Source organism: Erithacus rubecula (assembly GCF_903797595.1).
Source record: "Erithacus rubecula genome assembly, chromosome: 8".
NCBI classification, from domain to species: domain Eukaryota; kingdom Metazoa; phylum Chordata; class Aves; order Passeriformes; family Muscicapidae; genus Erithacus; species Erithacus rubecula.
Window position 1 is genome coordinate 27,668,126 of NC_136659.1, and position 17,920 is coordinate 27,686,045.

The 17,920-nt window shown below is 39.1% G+C and overlaps 1 protein-coding gene across 11 annotated transcripts in view; it reads left to right on the plus strand.

The window, feature by feature from the left end:
* KALRN (kalirin RhoGEF kinase) overlaps window positions 1–17,920 on the plus strand; it is a 457,536-nt gene that overhangs the window by 178,687 nt on the left and 260,929 nt on the right. For all 11 annotated transcript variants that reach the window (XM_079310809.1, XM_079310810.1, XM_079310805.1 and 8 more), the window contains exons 4-5: window positions 4,948–5,140; window positions 8,925–9,437. In XM_079310809.1, the coding sequence (XP_079166935.1) occupies window positions 4,948–5,140; window positions 8,925–9,437 (706 nt within the window). The remainder of the gene's footprint in view (window positions 1–4,947; window positions 5,141–8,924; window positions 9,438–17,920) is intronic.

Here is a 17,920-nt window from a genome sequence, read left to right on the forward strand (position 1 = left end):
ATGGGACCTGCACCTCTCAGAATGACTCCCAGGCACTCATGGGGTCATGGTTACATATTGGAAAAAGGTTTTCTTACACCTAGCTGGTGCTCTACTGGCTTACATCATTTTACCACAGAGTTGCTTTGACTTCAGAGCAGTTTTTCTTAGATGTAAAAATTGAATACCAAATGAGTTACTTGCTTGGGAATAGCAGGAGAACCCATCTGGCACCAGTTAGCTTCTGCTGCAGTATATGGGTTTTTGCTGCCTTTCTGTTCCCTTCCTGATGACTTGGGGCCAGAGGCAGGGGTTGAATGTGGATGCTGTGCAGCCCACACATCTACATTCTTGTGCCATTCACAGACACACCTCATGTCCCCTAAGGCTGGAAACCAGGGACAGGAGGCTTGTCTTTGGCTGGAACAAACTGGTTCACAGTCTTTTTACATTCCACTGATATTTCTCTAGAACACTGCTTTATGTCCAGCTGCTGCCACTATGAAACTGGCTTTGATATCTTTCTTTCTCTCTCTTTTCAAGAAATAAAAGTGAGAATGAGTGACTCCTTTTCAGTGCTGAAAAAGAATAAACACATTTAGGTCAAAGTAAGGAAGAAAGTATTAATTGGAAGTGGAGTCTGGATGACTGTTTCTTCTCTAATTGGAAAAAACTATTGTGAAACCAAGTTCAAAAATGTAAGCAGGAAAATCTATGATGAAGATTGTCCACCTACAGTCTTTTAGGTAGCTGAAGTTCTCTGGTGGCAGCTTGCTGTGAATTGTTATTCCAGAGTGATGGTGCTCTTGTGTTGTGCATCACTGAGTTGCTCCCCTGGTGTCTGATACAGCAGCACAGAAGGGAGATGTGAGGATTAGGATCTTTGAAAAGCACAGTCAGTCTCATCCCACTGAGCAGCCACTGTCACTGGGGGATGTGGGTGACAGCTCAGACTGACAGCACAGGAACACGTTTCTTAACTGGGATAATTAGCAAGATGCAATTTGATAGATTGCAATTAAAGATGCAATTAAATAGAACAAAATATTTTAATAAGTATTGCTGGTTCAGGATTGCTTGGCAAACAGGTCTTCTAAAAAGTACTTTATCTGGTCCTTTAAATGTACTGGAAAGTAAATTATGAATACAGGTACTGACTGTTTCTATTGACAAGGTGAACTTCAGGCTCAACATGGTGATGTGAAACCAAAGTATGAAAGCCTGTGAGTGATGCTGATTATAAACTTCTCTGTCTAGTTTTATTTCCAAGCTGTGTAAACAAACCACACTCAAAATGAATAAAAGATTGCAACTAATCAAAAATATTAACACATCAATCACTGAAGTGATCCTTGGTAATTTTGATATGGAAGCAAGGCAGCAGAGTTAGTAAGCTCTCATATGAAATGAGGCCTTTGGGATAGCAGTTTGTGCTTGGAAGCTTTTGCATACCTGTTTTTCTTCTCTCCCTCCCCCTTTTCCACCCTCAGCTTGTGAACCAATTGGCTGACTCCAGCCACATTTGTCAAAGGAACGGTGATCTCAAAAATAATTAATTTCCTGCAGATTTTGCTCCTATATATTGTTGCCTGAAGAGCTACTTGTTATTCTGACAGTGTCTCCTGACAAGGTTATGCTGACCCACCTTAAAAGAGATCTTACTCTCCTTGTTAACAAATCATATTTAGAATGAGATGCTTTTAGTGGTCCAACAGGAATGCTAAATGTGCTGCTTCATCATTAACTCATGACTGCAAAATGGGAATGGAGATATTATGTCATTTCATCTAATCAAGTGCTGAAGCTTCCAAATGCCAGAAGCTTTGGCCAAACCATAAGGGTGAAAAATACACATAATCAATAGGTATCTGAAAGATTAATCAGTAAGCATGAAGTCCTTAAATTCATTTGGTACCCAGCAAGCCAGCTCTTGCCAAAGAAAATACAATTTAGAGCGTGCCTGAATTAAAGAGGAAATTTGAGAAAATAACCTTATGAAAGTACCCTAGGAACTAAAATAGAGGCATTTATTTTTACAAAATTATCACATCTGCTTCTGAGTTTCAATTTTATGCCTTTTTTAAAAAAAATCCAGATCATAAGTATTATTTTCACAAATATTCTAGGGTATTTTTTTTAAACTTAGAAGCTGGTCTTTGCTTAAAAGCAATGGAGCAACTGAAATGACTTATCAACTATCAAATAATTTCTGGTCACCATTGCAAATCTAATCCAGATGAGCACAGCCAAAAGGCTGATGGATTGTCCAAATACCTTGATTTGAGTGTTTTTTCCAGTTTCTGGTCAAATATCAATACCGGAAAAAATTAAGCAGCACAATCAACATTAATTGCCATACCGAAGTGGTTACTTATGTGTAATAGATATGTGTATTGATGTGTCATCCTGGGAGCCAGGAATACAGCACATCTTGCCTGGAAAATATGGAGGAAGTTTGATTGCTACTGATGCTTTTCCTGATCAATTGCTAAATTGGGAAGGGTTTGAGTTGGTGCTTTTAAGCAATAAAATTAATAAGCTCAGCGAGACTGTTCAAAAGGAACCTCATGTCATTTCCTCAATCTGTGCTGAGGTAACTGAAGAAAAATGAGTGACTGTCAGAGATGACAGATTGTCCCAGATTGCCTCACCAGAGTTTATCAGAGCGTCATTATGTCCAGGCCAACTTTTTTAGGATGCTGTCAATAGCTGGAAATATTTGGATATTGCAACTTCAACTTGATTTTTTTTTTAATAAATTGTCTGTGAAGTGCCCTCACAATTATGTTAGCTTTTTGTGCTTTCACATCCACGTTCAGTTTTGCTTTTGCAGACCATTATTATTCATTAGTTTTAATTCCCTGGATTTGCATTTATGGTTTCCTGAAAAAGTAATTTATTGGAATTTATTCCAGACAGCTGAAGACTGTAGTATGAATATAGGAAGCTGGAGACCTCCTGCGAGGCAGGCTCCTTAAACAAACAGCATGGCAGATGGTCCTTGCCCTGAAGAGGTTACACTCTAAATAGTTTTCTTATCTCACACTCCTTTCTTTGAGATATTAGTACCTGATTAGTATCTGGCTATCTGTTTGTGCAGAGTAAGTGCTCTCCAAGGCACCCTCTCTGCAGCAAGCTCTGCAACTGAAAGTAGAAATGATGAGCAGGCAGCTTTCAGTCTCGCAACAGTTTAAACACTGTTAAATAATAGTTTTTGACAAGCAGGTTTAGAAATCAGGAGCTAATTTTTTTGCAAAAAGTCAGAAGAATGTGGAGTTATCACTGTGCTGGGGGAATCAAATCATGTAGAGGAGACTAAAGACCCAGAGATCTTGTTACAAGTTAGTACCATTCATCACATTAAAGGAAAGAAATGCAAGCAATTACTTCTGCAAGAATGTGGGCAACAATCTTGAAATAGAATTTCATTTTCTCAAAATGATAAATGCCATCCATTTGTATGTTTCCTGCACTAAAATTGAAAAGGGGTACCCACCTTTGCACTTTTATATTTCGTCCAGGATTTTGCATGCCTGTGTGATAAATGAAGTAGGGAATTGTCTTTACAATAAAAAGCACTGTTTGGAGTTTGTATTTTTGGTGTAAAAGTGGTTACATATTGATGTGTCTTGAACATAAGAATTCTATGATTATTCTTCTTCCTTTCCTTCCTTTGTATCCCTCTTTCCTATCAGTTTCATATTTGAAAATGTACTAAGCTTTTTGGAAATTTGGTCCAGTTACAAGGACTGTGGATACTGCTGGTAGTGAATAGCTGCTTGTTGCAGGAAAAGAATAAGAAAGCAGTCCCATCTTGCTCCTCAGGATCAGTGGCCATTCTCCCATGTCTGTCTGGCACTATGTTGAGACTGCTCAAGTTAGCAAATTCTCAACATACATTAGTCTAGTGTGTGTCCTCTGAAGAATATTCCTGTCCTTGTTCTAGCCCAGAAATCTAGTTATAAGGACTGTTATCCATTGAGTATGTAGGAGATGGATCTTATTAGCAGAAAGAGTGTTTTAAAAAGTTAAAGAGGTAGAGTGCAGTGAAAAATCCTTCTCTGTATTTGTGCACTCAGAGTATTTCTGTAAAGGAGGGACAGTCATACAATTTCTACATTATACTTATACCTCTTTTTCTGAGGATAAATGCTACTATGTCCCTTGTAAAGCTATGCTGAAAGCTGCACAGGCTTGAATTGACATGTCTTTTTATTCTTCTCTCTTCTTGTGAGAAAAAAGAAGAGATGTGTTTGCAAGGGAATGCTGTGGAGTTGTTGGGCTCCATGCATTGCCAGTGACCTGGCCAGATAACTGCCTTGCTCTTCTGAGAAGGGAGGAGCACAGGCTGGGGGAAAGTTTGACTGCAGATTGAAAAAGGTCCTGCAGCATTTGGAAGATCAATTGTGAGGGAAAAGGGCCCCAATGATAACAGCACACATGCTGAGTTGCAAGGGCTTTCCTGTCAGGGAGTAAATGCAAAGCATTTTTCTGGACATGACACTTTTCTGGAAGTGAAACTTTTTAAAGGGGCCTCTAAAAATGAAGGTACCCAAACTTAAAAGGGGCTGGCAATGCTAAGGCACAGGACACTGCTTGTTGACTTTGCCTGGGTTCAATATGTTGAAAGCAGAATCCATTGTATGTACACATAAAAAATTCTATACACATGTATTTGATTCTGTTTTCAATTGTGTGAAAGTATGTATGTTTTTAGTGAATATTTGACTTACATGTGTTTGGAAAATTAGAGATTAAACTGTAATCTAGACACTTGAATTTCATGTACACTACATTATAGTCAATTTAATATGACCTTTCTTACAGCCTTTATACTGTACTATCTTTTATCTTTTATGTTAATCATTCCTTGCTTTGCTCTGAAGCACCAAACACCCTCAACAAAAGCCAAGTCTCACTGTGGCTGCCCACAATATTAATTACCATGACGTGCTTTTATTCCTGCAGTGAAGATGTTTGCAAACGAGGATTCACTGTTATTATCGATATGCGGGGATCCAAATGGGATTTGATCAAGCCTCTCCTAAAAACCCTTCAAGAAGCCTTTCCTGCTGAGATTCATGTTGCCCTGATTATAAAACCTGATAATTTTTGGCAGAAGCAGAAAACTAACTTCGGCAGTTCCAAGTTCATCTTTGAGGTGAGAGCCATGTAGAAATGGATTGTAAAGTGTTACCTCTGATAAGAACTTTTCATCATGTAAAAAACCCTTGTGACTCAAAGCACAAAATATATCTGAGAGCAGGTGGCAGGAGTGAGCTGATGTTGTTTTCTGAGCCCACTGGTGAAATTAGTTGTATGTTTCATCCCAGAGGTTTTTGTGGTGTTTATTTTTGGTGAAGTTGCATTAAGCCTTTCCTGAGTTTCTCATAGGAAAATCCCCAATAAAACACAGCACCAAATCAGTCAAAATGCTAAAGATAAAGTTTTCTAAATACAAATGTATGAGTTTGTTAGTTTACTTCTACCCACTTCCACTAGTGGCTTTTTTTTAAAATAAAAGACATTTGCTAAATTTTCTCCTCTTTAATTTGAGATTTACAGTTCAAGAATAGTATTAACTACTCATGTGAATGATAAGATGCCTCAGGCATGTCCTTTGAGAAGCAACCACTATATAACCACTGCATAATTAAGGAGAATTTTACTAACTTTGTTGTTGATGAAGAAAAACCAGCTGTGCTCTCTATAGCACTTCAGTTTTCTGTGAATTTCAGCTTCCTGCCCAAAAAGAAACAAAACTCAGGTGCATGAAGTGCTCATGCATCAATCATGCCACACCATGATTTAGTCATTATGTTGTTTTTTAATAATTCACTGAGAAACACTTACATTGTTGGCAGTTTTACCAATCCAATTTCAAAGAGACACAGAGATTTTGCATCTCAGGAACACAGAAGAGAAATTGGTTATAGCTCTTAACATTTACTGCAATGGAGGACTGTATTTATTTAATTTATTATATTATTTATTATACTTATATATTATCTGTTTAAGTTTTGTTGAAATCAGTGTGATATAAATGTGTCCTCATTTTCAACCTGTTCTTGCTGTGGGGAATTAGATTGGTGTTACTCATTGACACAATTTTACATTATTATCACATTTTAACTGCTTGCAAATTTTCACCCCTGTTTCACAAAATTTAGCAAACTCATAAATTTTGCTTTGATTAAATAAGTCTTCACACTCCTTGGTACCTTTGAGGACAGATAAAGTAACAGAGTTCAAGCATGTATTTTTAGAACATGTGTTTGTTTTTGAAATTAATAAATACCTTCTGAAGGTTTGACATATATTTTTATTATGTGGAGTTGTTATGATAAATAGTAAACCTTGACCAAGTTATGCTTCATAATTACAGCTCTGAGAGTTGTTGCTTAAAAAGCTCTGGATTCATTTGCTGTACATGCTGGAATGCATTAAGAGTATTTTCATTTTGTGTGTGTTGTCAGTGCCTTTGAGCCACAGTCTCTCTGCAGGGCTGTTCACATGGGTGTCCAATGGTTCACAAATTTTTGGGCCAGAGGAGGAGGGTTAGTGCTTTCATTGTGTATTGGACCATCTGCAGATACTCAGAATCATAGAAGGACTTGAGTCCCTCAGTTCCATGATCCAAACACAGATTTCCAGAGCTGTGGTCCACCCTGCAGTATACACACCACAGTCAAAGAGCTTCTATTGAAAGGATTCTTAGGGAGGCTGCTGCTTATCAAATAGCTCAGGCTCTTGGGCAGCTCATGCTCTCTCCTAAGAACTGTGAGTATCACACAAGGTCAATATGGCCCACAGTTATTTGATTTATGTGGGGCAGTTCACAGGTACTCTCTCTGCATTGACCTGCCATGGCAATTTCCCACAGCTCAGATGAAAATCAAGGGCCTTGGCAGGAACACACTGCAGTGGAAGGCAGTGAAAGTCTCTGTTAATTTACCCCATCCACAAACTCAGCAGTACCCAGTGCCAGTTTTAAGGCCAGATTTCTCTTTTGAGCTTAATGGAAGCATTATGTGTGTGCCAGGGCACTGTAGGACCCTTACTGGACACTGATGAGCTGGATTTGGGGAATGAGATCCTGGCATGGTGTTTCTGTGTCACAGTCCAGAGTGAAGCATGTACACAGGTATTCACCCAGAAAGTGAAAGAAAAGTGTCTGGTTGATGTATGTGGATTCCAAAGTTTTCTGTCATTTTGAGGAATGGACCAGGCAGCTTATTTAGCATTAATTCAGAGGTGCCTTCAAGACCATTTTCTTTCTCCTGCTGAAAGAGGCTAAATAGTGGACAGCACTTTTTAAATTGATTTCAAAAAGAAGAATGAGCTATGCCTAGCAAACAGTAAGCGCTTACCTGCCTCACTAAAAATGTTTTCATTGGAGTTTCAAGAACTGCTTAAAAAATCAAACCTGAATAAAAAGAATTTCTGCAGAATTCGAGAAATGAAAAGCCTTTCTACTGTCTCATAATGTCAAATTCTGTGCATGATTAGAGCAATGTTGCCATTAACCTGACAGACTGCAGGAGGATGCCAAAGTGTTAGCCATGAAGAGAAGTAATTCCCTGACAGGCAGTTAAACTCTAAACTGAATTATCTTCAAGGTCTCCATGTCCAGGTCAAGAGGTTTAAAAATTTTAAAATGCTCTGAGGTGACATACTTATCTTCCCACTGTTTGTTTGCTCCTCCCACTGTCCTCCCTTTTCCTCACAGCAAGGAATATTGCAAGAACATTTTAAAATAATCTTCCTCCTGAGTTTAAGTTCAATACAATCCCAATTTTAATGCATTGAAAAATGCCTGATATTTTTGGATGGATACAAATTGGAAGAAAGAGCCCATTATTAACCTTTAACAAGTAGCCAGCCTACTATTTTGGATACAACTTAGGATAAAAATCAGTATTTTAAGTGTTTTTCTTTGTATATGACTTCTATGACAGTGCTGTGATTATTGGGTGCCTCCATTTCTGAAAAGCACAAGCTCTGGCCTTCTTTAGAGGCCTAGAGGATCTTTAGGAGATCCATGTGCAGTCACTGATGAAGAGACAAGCCTTTAAGGGCTGCCAGCTTGGGTGTTAACATGAGAGCACTGAAAATTTCTAGTTACATGTGAAACCCTATGCTCCTAATTTCAGAAAGAAGTACTTTGTCTAAAACAAATGGGAAAACCTATCATTTGCTGTGTCCTTAAACTATAATCTGCTTTCCAGACACCCAGTGCTTTTCTCTATCACCAGTTACTGAGTCTGAATGAATTAAAGCCATTTCTCATTGATTGTGTATGATTTGTGAGCAGTACTTTCTATTGGCAATAAAATCTAGTTGTTAATACTTCAATGACATTTCACTTTTAGATTGATTTTAGCTAATTACATTAGGAATTGCTAATAGGGAAAAGTGGCAAAAAGCCAACCGGAATTATTTGGAATAAGAAACTCAGCCTATTCTCTGTTATGGAAGTTTGCAATATCTGTTTCAGTTCATATACCTGAAACTTTTGCTTCTGTGTAGCTGCTAGCTGGGTGTGACACAAGTAGCAAAGTGCCTGTAATACCATCTACCTGTTAAGTGAAAAACCATATCCAGATATCCAAAAGCTGCAGTAAGAAATCTTCAGTGTCCAACTGGGCTGATGAAATCTGTAGCAGAAAAATTTTTAATACATGTTTTTGATACTGAAAAAGAAAGGCATTATTCCAGAAAATATCACACATTTAATAAGCAAATAAACAAATAAATAAATGCCATTAGAAGTAGGGGTTTATGTCCAATTAATATATCAAAATTGAACACAGTCCTTGACATCCTTTACCAATGTTCCTTCAATTATGTATTGATGAGGGAAATACTTCATGCTGTTTATGGTGGTGCTGTTAATTGTGATTGCATGGTTCCTGATTTAAATGCTGTCCTTTTCCCTTCCTTAGACAAGTATGGTGTCTGTGGAAGGCCTGGCAAAGCTTGTGGATCCTTCTCAACTGACAGATGAGTTTGAAGGGTCCTTGGATTATAACCATGATGAATGGATAGAGCTGCGTGTCTCCTTGGAAGAATTTTTCAACAGTGCCATCCATTTATTATCAAGGCTGGAGGATCTCCAGGAAATGTTGGCTAGGAAGGAGTTTCCAGTTGATGTTGAGGGCTCAAGAAGGCTGATTGATGAGCACACACAGCTTAAGAAAAAAGTGATTAAAGCTCCTGTGGAAGAACTGGATCGTGAGGGTCAGAGGTTATTACAATGCATAAGATCCAGTGATGGTTTTTCTGGTAGGAACTGCATTCCTGGAAGTGCAGATTTTCAAAGTCTTGTGCCAAAGATCACCAGCCTTTTAGACAAGCTGCATTCTACCCGGCAACACTTGCACCAGATGTGGCATGTCCGCAAGCTGAAACTGGACCAGTGCTTCCAACTCCGCCTTTTTGAGCAAGATGCTGAGAAGGTAGGCAGCAATCTGTTTCTTTTTTCATACTTTAAACCAGTCTCTATTGCAAGGGTGACCATTTTTTCTGTAAGTGGCAACATGAGATGTTCATCACCAGTGTGAATCTCATGTTGCCAGCAGATACACTTCATGTGACTCGTAAACCAAATTCACTGAGCTACTGTTGAATGTAGAAGGCATGGTAATAGACAAGAGGAATTTTTCTGTGTTGCTTTTGGTGAAAGCTAATCTGCTTTTCCATCTCATAATGAATGTATTTGGTAGACATTAGCGCAAGAATCTGACTTTTTTTTTTTTCAAGCTTCTTTTGCTAAGCTTATGAATATATTTATCTACTTGTCACAGCACCGAAAGAAGAATGATTTTGGGGTTTGATTCACTATGATTATTATTTGCACTTCTTGGAGTCTATGGAAAATTTCAAGTGTGGGTTTCAGGGAATTTACTTTCGAATATTGTGTAATGCTAAAGCCTTGGCTTTCTTAATGCAGAAGTGCTTGGCACCTTGTTAGGTGATTTTGTGAGAAGCCTTTGTTGGCACATTTAAAATTCCAGGCCATGGAAGTGGGGTATTCTCAATGGAAGGTACTGAACTCTCAGGCTTGTGTTTATCTCTATATCCATCAAAAGCACCAATTTTTGAATCTTCTCTACTTAATGTATTATCCAGTTGTTTCACTAATGTGTTTGCCTGGATGGACCCAGGAGGAGTAGCAGAAGAAAAGCAAACTTCATCTGCAGGGGATTTCATGAGAATGTTTTTATAAATCAGTTACTAGTTCGTGTTATTTTAAAACATCATGGAGAAGCAAATTGCTGAAACAAACTTAATGTTCAGTAGTGCAGAACAAGACACTTGACATTGGTTTTCAATGCATGTACCAAATATCTCTAAGACTTGCTAGGACTGAAAAAGCTCCATCTTTGTATAATCAATCCTCCTGTTGAATTCAAATGAGTCCCTCTAAAATAGGAGTCACTGCAGCATCACTCATGGATGCATAAGAGCAGGGTTTTAATTCCAAATGCTACAATAGTAGCATTCTCCCTGTTCCTTCTGTGTCATATGCTGTAAAGAGGCCACTCACTTCTGTCCTTCCCAGCATTGGCTGTACTTTGGTAGATTTTAGATTTTCAGTTTCTTTAGGTTTATTTAGATGACCAGTGCTTAATAATACAATTTTATAATTTATTATTATTATTCAATAATATTATTATTGAATTATTAGTATTTAGGAAGTTAGCATAATTAGTGATATTAAAAGCTGGATGTCTCTCAGATGAAGTCAATTTGAGAAGTCCTTGTTGCCAAGCCCTGTTCTGTGGCATTGAAGGAAGAATCCAGGGAGTTTTCTTTCTACCTCCTGCATGGGCATGAAAGGATGGTGTGATATAAGTCTAGGCAATGTGACAGCAAAGCTCTTTGCATGTCTTATTCTGAGATTGATATGTGTCAGGTCTAGGCAAGTCAACAAATACATGAAACTTTTGAGATGAAGGAAAAAGCAGTGAGAATGTGATTTCTGCCTTTGTAACTCTGGTTATCTTGAGCAATTCTAGTTTGACAAAACCAGGATTCTACTCTTCTTCATTTGCCTCACATTAACTAAACACACAACTCAGCTTCTCTCTACTTGCCTTTTCTTGACTTCTACATTTTCCCAAAGAATATAAAATATTTTCTTGTTTTATATACCCAAATCTGTCATTTTAATCTTCTCAGTTTATGAGTCTCTAAAATTCTTCCTGGAAGGGTTGCAGATCCTTTAACATTACATTTCACACGTGCAGACTGATGTAAAACATTGATGTGCTTTTCCTCTGTAGCTGCCTTTCTGAAGTCTCTTTGAAGTATTCTGATCACCTCAGACTGGAAAGTACTTGTTTCATAAACTGTCCAGAGCAAAATCCAGCCTGAGTGCTGTCTCCACTGTAGAAATAGCCACCAATGTGTCTGTGTATTGAATTTTAGTTTCCAGGTACCTCCATTTTCTTAGTTGCATTCTACTCAGATATGGTAGCAGAGCCCAGTCACTCTTCATCTCCTGGAGAGAGACACAGCTCTTTTTGTATAACCTGGACATGCCATGTAGCTCTAATCAAATGATAACTCTAATAGCCTGTGAAAGCTCAAACTCCAACATAAAATTCTGAACGTAAACAAGGGTTGAGGACTTTTTAAAATATCTATATTCACTGGATAATATTTCAGGAAACCTGTTCTACTAAGAAGAAAATAGACAAGGACTTTAATTTTCTGGACATCTCTGATTTAAAAAATGTCAGCTGTCCTCATTGCCTGAAAAGTTCTTAAAAATGGGGTAGGGAAAAAAAAAGGGACACCAGGACTAAAAGACATATTTTAAGGAAGGTTAATTTCTGAACCCTTTGGTATTCCAGTACCCCAGATGTTAAAAGCAAATCAATTCACTTTTCTTCCTCCTAGAAATCCCCTGTATTAGAACATTTAGAAATGGCAGTCACTGCCTGGACACAAAAAATATTTAAATTACAGGCATTACAACTTACAGAAGTCTGAACAACTCATTGCCAAAATAAACAGAGGGGGTGTCAGTCACAGCCTGGGCTTCTCCCACTCAAATCAGTGGGAGAGAGCAGGGCTCTCTCCACAGAAACTTTGTCCTCAAGTCAGGCCTGTAGAGTTTTACTTTCCTGGATGGGGCCAAGGGAGAGGAAAAGTGGGGCTATCACATAGGCACAAGCAGGGCAGTGAGATTGAATCTCCAGATGGAGACTGGAAGCTCCTTGAAGCTCAAGTCAGCAGGCAGGTCAGCCATGTGGGGAGCTTTGGCAGAGGGGTGTGAGGAAGTTCACATGCTGTGTAGTGCTGACTGTAATGATCTGCTGATAAATAACACATTTCAGCTGCTGGCAAAGCCCTGACCCTCACTGTTCAACAAATTTATTCCTCACCAGCTAATGGAGAAATACGTATGTACGTATATATAATTTTGAAGCTAGAACTGAGGCTTCACTGGGTTTTACTGGGTAACAGGAAAAATATTTTTAGTCACCAGTAACATTAAAAAATGTGTCCCCGTCTAAATTGAATATTGTTTGGAACAAAAAAACCCCAATCAACATAGATCCAAGTATTAGAACTATCTGAGAAATGATAATTGGTTGGTGGAAATCTGGACAGGGAAAAGAATCCAGGCAAGAGTCCACATGTTTTGCACTTGAATAAATACCAAAAAAAGACAAAAAATTAAACTTAGACTCTGTACTTTCCAGCTTTTCTGGAAATCATTTGTAACTGGCACTCAATTTGACTTTTGTAGGAATTTCCACATCATTCTGCGTTGGTTCCACACCAATTTTACTACCCCAACATGTATGTGAATGAAAAACATCTATCATGATGTAATCAGCATTGTCCATGCTAAGTATAAACAATAGAGTCACCAGCTGGACTGGGCTGAGGGTCTGCACTGTGAGCTGCTCACAGCAGAGCAAGGAGCTGCTCTAACACTACCCCAAAGGGAGGCAGAGGGGACCTGGAGTGTTCTCTCTGTCCTCACCTCCCCTCCTGCTTCCTGACTGCCTATGCAGACCACTACACACAGGCAAACTCCAAAAGGTGGAGTAAGAAAATGCCACAAGTGAATTTCACTGGAAGTTTGCGGTGGGAGAAAATTTTATTTGGATCAGGCCAGCTTTGTAGAAAGTCTAGTGGCAAACCACAGGCCACATCTAGTCTTCAAGGAGCAGTGAAGTAGCAGGCTTACAGTCAAAACCATCAGCCCCATGTAAACCAAGGCTTCCCTTTGAAAAACACAGCTCTGGCAGTGATTTTCCATGTGGAGCCGGCAATGGAAGCTGTGCAGGCTGCTGGGGCTGCGTGGAGTCTGCAGGCAGAGGCAGCAGAAAGCAGGGAGAACTTGCAGCTCCTGCTCCTCAGCAGCTGTAGCTTCCATTCCCCAGGTGATGTGACCAGTCTCTAATGACAGAAAGATTTCAGTGAGTGCAAGAGTGAATGTGACTAACAATGCAAAGTTCATAGAAGACAAGTTTGGAGGGGGGTATAAGCAAGATGTTTAAGATGCTTAACACCAAGCAGAGTTAGTATAGAAAAATACAGAGAAGCTCTACCTCAACAGAAGAAGAATATCCAAGAATATATAATCCAAGTATTTGAACCATGCTCATACTGGTTTTAGAGTATTACACTGCCAAGGTTCATATTCCTCAGAAGGAAGGAATGTTCTGCAAGCTACTCTTCATCTAAAGAGATGCAAGATGGCTTTGATGGATAATAGAATGCAAAGTGTGGAAATTCATGCTGTGGTTCAGGTGGGAAAAGATGGCTTTAAAGAAGAAACTTTGATAAGTTGATGTTTGAGAGAAAGGAAACTCTCATTTGTGATTATATGACACCCATATTAACTGTTTCATACATTACTTCCCCACATACTGCATTTGAAAATTCTGATGCTGTATGTTCTATAATAAAATGCATTACAAAACTGATGATATGATCCTTCTTGCTAATAGGAGGCAGTTTATTTTATTACAGTCCATTAAGTAGAGCAATTGTAGCTGCTCCTTTAGTCAAGGGAAGCATTTCCTAGAAATGGGCCCTAGCTGACTTTCTGGAAAAGCAGTACAAGAAAGATTAAAAACCAACATTGCTTCCTTTTACAATCCACGTCACTTTTAAGTTTTCTTTTTTAAGTAGTGTCAAACGACCCTTGAAGTGATGCATAAAGCAAATTTATAGAGTTTTCCTGTTTGTAACATGTCATATTAACCCTTAAGGACTTGCATAATTCCACCAGGCACAGCACCTGAGACGGGCTCCTCTGACTGAGATAAAATCCACTTAGTGAAGGACCATTTCCCCTCTCTTATTTCACTCCTGGAAGCACTTGGTTTCTTTGATCTTTGCTATGTGCCATATATACAGTTGCCTTCAAGATTTCATGTGAATTATTGGCTTACAATTACTGTGAGAGGGATGTGTCCCAGGGAGTGAGAATTGGAAGCCAATGAGGAGAGTTCTGAGAAGGTAACAGAGGAACCTTTCATATGTGAAATGAATAAAAAGCACAGGAGTTCTGGGAAGGTGGTTAATTAGGACTGGGGAGGAGGCAGGAAGCACATTAAGAGGGGACAGAACCACAGTCAAGATTAATAATGAAAGCACATCTGAAGTACATATGCCCCATGTGCTGTTTGACTGTGATAGGATTTTGTTACTGAATGAATGGTATTTAGCAGTTAACAGTAATAATGATACAGTCATAATAATAATGGATTAGACATGGATTTTTGTATAGGATTTAGATTTCATTTAAGTTACATGAACGCTGAATTGGTGTGCAGAACTCAGCATGCTCTGGATTTTCCATCTAAGTACTTACACCATGAATATCACAGCAGCACAGTGAGTGAGCATTGCAATAAGGAGCTTTCCTGGAGATTTTGAACATGGGGGATGTTAGACCTGAGGTAAGCTCCATAAGACTTTTGCAGTAAAAGGAGTCCAAAAGCTTTGTGTCTTCTGCAGAGATATTTGACTGAGGGCCTAAGTGAGACTCATTTAAGCATGTTTCTGTCATCCTTAACCTATTTCAAATATCTGTGCAGAGAAAGGACAGGGCCTTGGGGTACAGATACTGCCTGGGAAAGGCACTAAACTGGCTGTCCATGTTTGTGAACATCCATGTTTGCAGAGAGCTTTATTAGAAGAGTGACCAAGAATTTCCTGCTGAGCAAATGAAATTTCTTGCCCATAATTCCAGAAAAAGAGTTCTCTGAGGACCAAGTTGGTGGTGGTTAAAGCCCTCTCAGCCCAAAACCACTGCTTCTCTCTTCAGGTGAAACAACTCAGTTTCAGGTTAGTTTTAGCTGTAGCCCTGATCTGGTTGCATTTTGGTGCCTGAGGTCTCCCTGAGCTGTCTGCTAAAAAGACAGAGGCCTGGTCATGTAAAGCAGAGTTTCAGCTATTGAAATCTGTGAAGGACCCAAGGTCTATCTCAGAGCTCCCAGTGACAGCACTGAGTGACCTGGAGCAGTGTGGCATTGCCTGGTCCCAGGAATCCATCCCAGGATTCTGGTTATGTTAGCTCTCATTTGCAACATTATGGGCAGCCTGATTTGCCAGGACTTGCAATAGTCCTGATATATGAATAACAAGCTTTGAAATTAATTCCTGACACAAATGGTTCTTATTTTTATTGTATTGAATAAATATACAGATCTCTTCATTTATAGATCTGGAATAGGCATTGCTCAAGAGTCTTTGAATTTAGTTGAGGTATTTTAAGTTGCCTTAACATCTTTGTCTTTTTTCATGCAATAGACTCTTGAATAGAGCACGTAGTATCTGTTCTCTCCTGAAACCTTGTTTCCAAATCTGGCATCTTCTCTCCCATGATGCCCATGAAAAATGCTTTATTTTATAATCTGAAGATTCCCTTAGCATATGGTGCCTTTTTTTCGCTGTAGAGATTCTCACTAGACAACTGTTCATAAAATCAGGTTTGGGATGCCAGTGTTGGGAAGGAAATTCAGCCATCAGCCAAAATAACCTGCCATGTGAATAGAAGGTCATCATCTCATCCCATGCTTTGTACTTAAGTCCACTCTGAAAACTAAAACAGCAGAGGGCAGGCCTCATGTTCAACATGAAGTGTTTGCTCTGACACATCTCTTCTATTACAGGCAGAACACAGAAAATAAGTGCAGATAGGTCCCTAAATTACTGGATTAACAGACACCATTTTACAGTATCAGATCATAAAATGTTGGAAAGATGGTTATATAGGTGACATGGAAAGGAGGCTGGAATTGATACTGAGCTGTTGCATAAACATCAAAAGTTGAGTTTGTGTTTGTATGACATCTATTGCAGCGAGGTCCTGAATCTGGGATATTGGCTGTTTCCAACAAGGAAATGCATATTTTCAGTTGAAAATGGCCCTTGGAGATGTGAGGGCATGAAAACATTCCTATAGAATACGTATGTATATCCATAGAGGATCTGGATTTCTTTGGCATATACTGGGAACATTCTGCTTCACTTAAGCTGTTTTGAGCAATAACTCTCCTGGTAGCATCAATCAAGGACAGACAAAGGGTCAGCACCAGAAGTTCATATCAAAGGGGGAAACTGTACATCTATTCTTAAAAATCTGTGTATTACCCCAGATGAACCTATGCCAGCTCTAATCACTTGCATTTAATTACTTCACACTTCCTAGAACAAAGGAGGCTGTAATAAACAGGTGAACATTGAAAGCATGTAGCAATAACACTATTGTACAGGTTTTAATTAAGTTTCAGTGTTTATTCAAATGTGTTCTTTATCATGTGTCCTTTGTTATGCAGCATTTTAAAATAATTGCATTTTGCTGCTGAGTACTGCTTCTGCTTTGTCTTGAGGCACATCAGTACTTGCTGTCATGGGTAAGCCAGTATGAAGTGTTCTGATGCAGCTGGATAATCAGGATGATGCTCTGAATGCATCTTTACTGATATTTTTGGAAGCTCAGTGGTGGCATAACAGGCTCATGGATTTCCCGTATTACTGGGCTTACCTATCTCAGATTTATTTATTTTTTTAACAAACCAAATAAAAGAACAAAGTTTGCCTAGAAGCAGAAAAACATAGCAAGAGGTGGTGGTGCACAGAGTGTGTGTTGACAGTTCCTTGTGATGCTGTGAGCATAGATGTCATGTGCTAAAGAGATTTCATAGGGATCAGCACCTTCCCTTTTGGAAGGCTCTGAGAGTGGCAGCTAAACTGTGTCAAACCTGCCATTTCCATCATCTGGGCACCAAAGAATCCTTGAGGAACCGTGAGGGCAAATCTTCTTCAGCATCTATAACAATAATTTACTCACAAACCCCTTCATCTTTAAGAGGGGGATGAATCCTACATAGCCTGCATCTCTCATTTCACAGCCTGCATGCTGGCACTTTGCATCTTTTCAGGCTGCAGTTCTGAATTAAAGATGCAGTGAGCTGACATCTGCTTGCTTTAATCAGAAGTCTCCTTCTGACAGGTTGCTAATGCCATCCACAATTTGCTGCCCCCAATCTAAAGTGAAGAGTTGTTGGAGCGGGCAGTAATCATGGTGGGCTCTGTGGGAAGTGTTCATTACTTTGACCACTGCTGGTCACAGTTAATAAGACCCTCTTCTTGGTACTTGTAGGAAAAAAAAAAACCAAGATCAGGAGATTGTTATAGACGTTTTTAACTTTCCCGAAAGCAGAAACAGAGCTCATTTCTGCTAATTGTACTGTAAAAGAAAAAAGTCTTCATTATTAGTGGTGTTTCAAAGGAGCTTGCAGGTTTTCCATCATTTCAAGCTTGTACCCTGATACTTTCCTATTCATCAGTCAAGACCAGGGGAGTCTTCCCTTGTGTGCCAATAGCACTGTGAACGTTTGGTTTTCTGCTTTTCTGTCCATCAGTAGAAAGCTTGGAGACAAAGCTAATAACCACAGGACAA